Source organism: Rhagoletis pomonella, unplaced genomic scaffold, assembly GCF_013731165.1.
Source record: "Rhagoletis pomonella isolate Grant_MI unplaced genomic scaffold, Rhpom_1.0 Rhpom_scaffold_00004, whole genome shotgun sequence".
In the NCBI taxonomy this organism is placed as follows: Eukaryota; Metazoa; Arthropoda; class Insecta; order Diptera; family Tephritidae; genus Rhagoletis; species Rhagoletis pomonella.
Genome location: NW_023458558.1, coordinates 42,288,213 through 42,294,395, shown reverse-complemented (window position 1 = coordinate 42,294,395; position 6,183 = coordinate 42,288,213). Strand labels below are relative to the sequence as shown.

The 6,183-nt window shown below is 37.3% G+C and overlaps 1 protein-coding gene across 3 annotated transcripts in view; it reads left to right on the top strand.

The window, feature by feature from the left end:
- The first annotated feature begins 4,415 nt into the window (after window positions 1-4,415).
- Window positions 4,416-6,183, top strand: part of LOC118737577 (conserved oligomeric Golgi complex subunit 4) — a 3,626-nt gene continuing 1,858 nt past the window's right edge. For all 3 annotated transcript variants that reach the window (XM_036468161.1, XM_036468162.1, XM_036468163.1), the window contains exons 1-2: window positions 4,416-4,536; window positions 4,591-6,163. In XM_036468161.1, the coding sequence (XP_036324054.1) occupies window positions 4,591-6,163 (1,573 nt within the window). In that variant the 5' untranslated portion in view covers window positions 4,416-4,536. The remainder of the gene's footprint in view (window positions 4,537-4,590; window positions 6,164-6,183) is intronic.

The window sequence follows — 6,183 nt, the reverse complement described above, 5'->3', positions numbered from 1 at the left end:
ACTATTAAAAAGTTGAAACTCAAATTTAAGTATATATTTAAGTCTTACCGCAATCATTTCTAAAAGGCGTTGAGCACAAATCGAAATGAAAGTAAACAAAATATCTGATTGAGGGTTGCACAGCGCACTACGCAGATTTGCGCGACCAAATTGCTGCGCAAAGTTGCATTTTTTGTGCAAATTACTTTCCATAAAAATTTTGACATTTCATTTGCGAGTGTTTAAAATTGCACAGTTTGTCCACTTTACGGGGGTTTTGCGCCTTTACATTAGTACCCTTACCATTTACTAAAATATCCAAACCACTTTTTCATAACTAAGATTTTTTGAATGTAAATTTTATTAGCCATACCTGCGTACGCCCATGAAGGTCGCACAGAGAAGAAACATATTTTTATTTTTGAGAAAGCTTATATAATAATAACAATCATTATACAACCTATGAATAAGCAGCGCTACCAACAGAGAAGAAACATAACTTTTTATGGAGATTTGAGAATAAGACCGCTTTCAGACACGTCAAGTCTTGATTTCAAGTCTGTTCGTTCGTAGGCGAAGGAGGTGAGACGAAGAATGTACTCTTCCCTTCTCATCTCACCTCCTTCGCCAATGAACCGAGCAGACTTGAAAGCAAGACTTGACGTGTCTGAAAGGGGACTAAACACAACAATTTGACGGCCAACAATCTGAGATTTTCCTGTGTAAACGAGGTGATTAATAAACGAGCTTTGATTGAGAATATTAGGGGATTCCCTTACACACGTAAAGTCTTATACCGTGTAAAACAAAGCAAAGAAAACAAAGAAAACCCAAATTAACCAAAATTATAGTCAGCCACTTTAAACACACAAGTTAGGTAAAACGATTAATTAAAAAGCTTTAGTACGTGTTATCATGTTGAATTAACTTTTCTTTAAAAGGTGTTCCTACGAGGCAATTTCGCGTTCAGGGTTGACTGGCGACCAATTTTGTTGAAAGCGATTAATTGAAAGGCCGTTCGACCAAAAGGAGAATGCAAAGTTGAACAATGCCTTTTTATGGCGAATATGTTGATATTTTTTTATATCTTGATGTTTTTAGCAATTCAATTTTTTTCATGCAACCCTGCGTGAGTTGAACGCAAAATCGCTTGGTGCGAACGGTCTTTTAGTTAACGAAATGTATGAAATAGTGGAGCTTGTGATGTAAACAAATGCTCAGCTGACGAACCCGCTTTCGCAAACTATTTTCTCAAAACTACTTGTAGTTACAAATACAACGTCGCGTTCTTGCGCGATCTTGATTTTTGGTTCATGGAACGCCCGCTTTGTGAAAAGGTGAGAATAGGAATAGAAAATGTTTACAGTTCTTTTACGAGGCTCGCAAATTTACGAGCTTTACGAGGTTTACGAACCTGAATTGAAACGCCCGATCTGAGTAGTTTAAACTAAGATCAGCCCATAAAATGTCAATTTAAACTAAGTTTACTTAATCTAGGTCTAAACTGGCACTGAAAAATTGGCCCGTAAGCTGCCTTTACATGAGGCGATTTTCCAGGCGGTTCAACATTGCTCTGAAAAAATCGGTCGTGTAAATGGTGATTCAAAAATCGCTTGCCTCAAAGTAGACAGCAAGTCAAACAATCGCCCCATGTAAAGGCAGCTTTATATTAACATGTAGTCCTTTACGGCGCGTTTACATTGGACAATGCTGTCAATACAATAAAAAAAAGGTATTCGTTTTCAAAAACGCTGATAATTGTCTCCGTGGCGTAGGCGTCCTGACAATAGTTAAGACAATTCATTAGGAGCAAAACGTCGAACTTGAACGTGAACCCTAAGTTAGGGTTTACACCAGAAAATACTGTCATGACAATAATGTCAACATTATGTGTTTGTTGTAATATGAATTCACCGTGTTTACAACAAACATATCATTGTGCGGTGTAAACCCTAAATAAGTTACTTATTATCCGCGTTTTTAACAACTAATACGTATTTCTTTATTGTCTTGACAGCATTGTCTAATGCAAACGCGCCGTTAAGAAACGCTTTCCAGCAGAAACTAGTGATAACTAGGGCCAGTTTTTCAATGCCAGTTTAAACTTAGTTTAAGTAAACTGAGTCAAAATTGGACAGCTGGCTGACATTTGATTGGCTGATCTTTGGGCTCTGTCACACGGCCAGTAATTATCACGATATTCGGATCGCGATCCATATTGATGGATTGATGGATCGCGCACGAATGCTACATGTTCAATATTTATCGTGTCAGTATTTGCATAATTTTTGTGCTAAATGCTTATTATGACGCAGGAAAATGGCCCGTAGTCATAGTCAAAATAAAGTCGACTTTAAAGTTAGTTGCAGCTTTTTGACATAATTTTCAATGGGATATCTGTCAAAAAAGCTGCAACTAACTTTAAAGTCGACTTTATTTTGACTATGACTACGGGCCATTATCTTTATTCTGTACGTATAATTTACAGATAATGCATTCCACAATTATTCTAAAAAATCCAATGGCGCATATTCATAGTCATATTTAGTTCACAACTAAGTCGAAACTATCCTAAGTTACAACTAAAGCTATTCATAGTCGCCTTAGTTTCGACAAAGACTGTGGATAATAAGAAGGGACAACTCGTTATAATTGTAGCGAAAGTGAGTAATAGGGGCGTTCCTTCTCTTTTGCTCCAGTACTTTTTTTAATTGGATGAAAAGAGAAGGCACACCCCTGTTACTCACTTTCGCTACAGTTATAACGAGTTGTCCCTTCTTGTTATCTACGTTCTTAACTAGGAAGAAGTATTTTATTAAGTTAAGGAAAAAAGGACGAGATATGTAAAATTAAGTTGGCAGAGCGTGATTTTGATAATATTGAATGATCTCCAATTGAAATTTACAGAGAGCTATCCATTTGAATCGGAAGATGAAATTAAATGCGTATTACAATTCGAGTAAGGCTACATCACAATTTTATAATTCGAATGATATACATATAATTGTGCATAACATTTAGATAAGTGTTTGTATGTTTCACAGCATGCTTTCGATAAATATCGAATTTACATCATTGCGGTAGTTCTGGCTATTTCACACAATTAACAAGAAACTTATACCTTATTCTTTTGCATAAACATGCAATGAAAGTAAAAATTACATAAACGGATGATCAAACTTGACATCTTTATATATAAAAATTAAATGTAGAAGTGAATTTTAAGTTGGTACTTTAATTTAAGTGGCAACTTTATTAGTTTCGACTTAGTGGCTGCACTATGAATACGCGCCAATGTTAATTAAAATTTGTTTTGAAAGATTTTAAGCCCCGAGAGCCGATGTTCGCATTATGAGGGTAAAAGAAGTGCTGACGCAATGCATGGATCGCGTTTGGAAAGTGCTACACGTTCAATATTTTGTATATTATATATATATATTTATTGACGGTATTGCGATCCGCGGTCCAGATTTCAAAATTTTTAGAAATTCTGCGATATGGATCACGTTCCATCAATAATGCATGCTACACCGTCAATATATATCGCGATACTTGGATCACGTCAAAAAATACTGACCGTGTGACAGGGTCCTTAGATTAAACCAGGCAGATCCACGGTGCAGCGAACAAAGGTGGCGCCGTCAGTGGTACCGCTACTTTGGTTTTGCCGATTTTGACAGTTGTGGTAACTTGTAAATAAACCTTTGTTTACAAATCAGCGAAAGAGAAATTTGAATTATAAGTGAAAAATCAGTTTAAAACGTGTTAATTTGCAATTTGTGAGTGATTTTTGAGTTGAAGACTGCGTAAAAACTAATACAATGAAGTGCTGTGTGTTAAATTGCGACCACCGTCAAGATGCAAGAAGCGCAGATGCAAGTGTAGCGCTGGGACGAATCGCTGCATTTTGTGTGCATAGGGCACGGCAAAGCCGTTCCCGAAATGTTTCTCTATTATTATACTAAAAGCATTTCCTCACAATGATTTTGTTTCTTCTCCACGCAGCCTCCATTAGCTAGTTAACTAATCAGTCCCGCAGAGACGCTGCTGCAGTTTTCTGCAGCAGCCTTAATTGCAAAGCAATGGAGTGCACTAAAACGTTTGCTGAAGCAGCCTCAATTGCATACAATGTTCACTGTTCTCTAATAGATTAGGTGAAAAATGCAATATTTTCGCATTTAGCAAAATTAAAACACTTTTTCGCAGTAAAGTGAACTGCCTTGGCTGTTTCTACTCGTTCTTCTTTTCGCTCTATTCTCTGTTTACTTGTGGTACACAAATGTCAACGCCCAGGACGGCGCAATCTTGTATTCTGTCATTCTTGAGGCAGATCGGGCGTTTAAACTGAGTTTAAACCACGGCCGTACACTGAAAAACTTGCCCTATGTGACAATTATCCGTAAAGAAACATAGCTATTACTTTATTTGATATCGATAGTCGATATCAACTTATGCACAAAATACCGTTGATGGGAGGTGTTTACGTTCTTGACGCGACAACAGATCTCAAATTTATAATTTTCATCTGCTTGATTTTCACAATCCCTGGTGAAAAAGGTGCGTATTCCATATATTATTTACTTTATTCTAAAACTCTCTTCTGAATTAAAGATGTTAGCAAGCGAGGATGCTGATCCCAATGAAGATTTCCAATTACTGCTACACAAAATATCCGAGCAAGAAGATGACATAAATTCCAATTTGGATAGTTTACTATCCAAGCAGTCACTTATCGAGTCAAAAATGAGTGCGTTTGGCCATTTTCTCGGTTCCTTAAATTCCGTGAACGCAGATACTAAAAAGTTAAGTCTACAAATTTCTCATACCGCTAATTTAGCCGAATCTGTAAGTGCTAAGGTACGTTGTGTAGACTTGGCTAGAAGCCGCGCATCTGAATGCCAGCAACGTGTACATGATTTAATAGATTTGCAACTTTGTAGCCACGGTGTACTAAAAGCAATAGATGAGGAAGACTATGAAAAGGGATCAGCTCTGATTGGTCGTTTTTTATCAATAGACCAGAATGTTTTACAACGGACAGCTGGTGATGTCGGCTCAAGTGGTTCTGTTACTTCTGTAAGCGATGCTGTTCATACACTAGAAAACGCCACTGCAAAAATGCGAAAGCTTGTAGAGCAACGCTTCGACGAAGCTGTCAACAAAGATGACTTGGCTTCAGTGGAGCGATTTTTGAAATTATTTCCTTTATTAGGGATGCATTACGATGGCATCGAAAAATTTGGCAAATACATTTGCATGAAATTAGCTATTAAGTCAGAAAAGGAAGTACGTACTTCACTGGATATAGCTAAGGCAGAGAATCGTTTGCCAGTAGCGTTTGCCGATACTTTAACGTCTTTATTAGAGAATTTCGCCCGTGTAATTGAAGTAAATAAGCCCATCATAGAGGCCTATTATGGGTCCGGCTATCTCATAACTTTAGCGATATTATTACAAAATGAATGCGACTCAGAGGTTAAGAACGTTGTTTTGGAATTTAATAAAAATAGGCGAACACATGATATAATTCAACAAATCAACGACTACAATCGTTCCACAGGCGGGAGTATGCCATCGCTTAGTCAATATCAAAAGCAATATGTTAACATGGAAAAACCTCAACTAAAGGACATTGACCCAATCATTGTAGAACTAACAATCATGCACTCTCGTGTAGAATTGTACTTCAGATTTTTAAGGCGTAAGGTGAAGTTAGACATCGACGCCAGTAACACAGAAGAAATTGAGAAAGAACGCCAAACACAACGTTTAACATCGCTTTTAAACAATTCAGATCTTAGTCGTCAAATGCAGGAACTGCTCAGCACATATCTGCTACTCGAGAGACATTTTATGGAAGAAAGCGTATATAAAGCAATAGCTTTGGACACTTTTGAAGCTGGTCAACAATGTTCATCTATGGTGGATGATGTTTTTTATATTTTACGAAAATGTATTCGCCGGTCGCTAACAACGCAATCAGTAAACGGGCTATGCGCAGTGATCAACAATGCGGCTTCCTGCTTATACAATTTTATAAATGCTTTGAAAATTCCACTTAAGAATGGATATCCTTCCGGCTACACAGATTTAGCTTATAGCGCCATCCAAAGTGCAGTACAGCATGGGAAATTGCAATCCAGTGACAGTGAAAAGGCCCGCACCAACTTTATTAACCGCTTAAATAATGCTGATATGTCGACC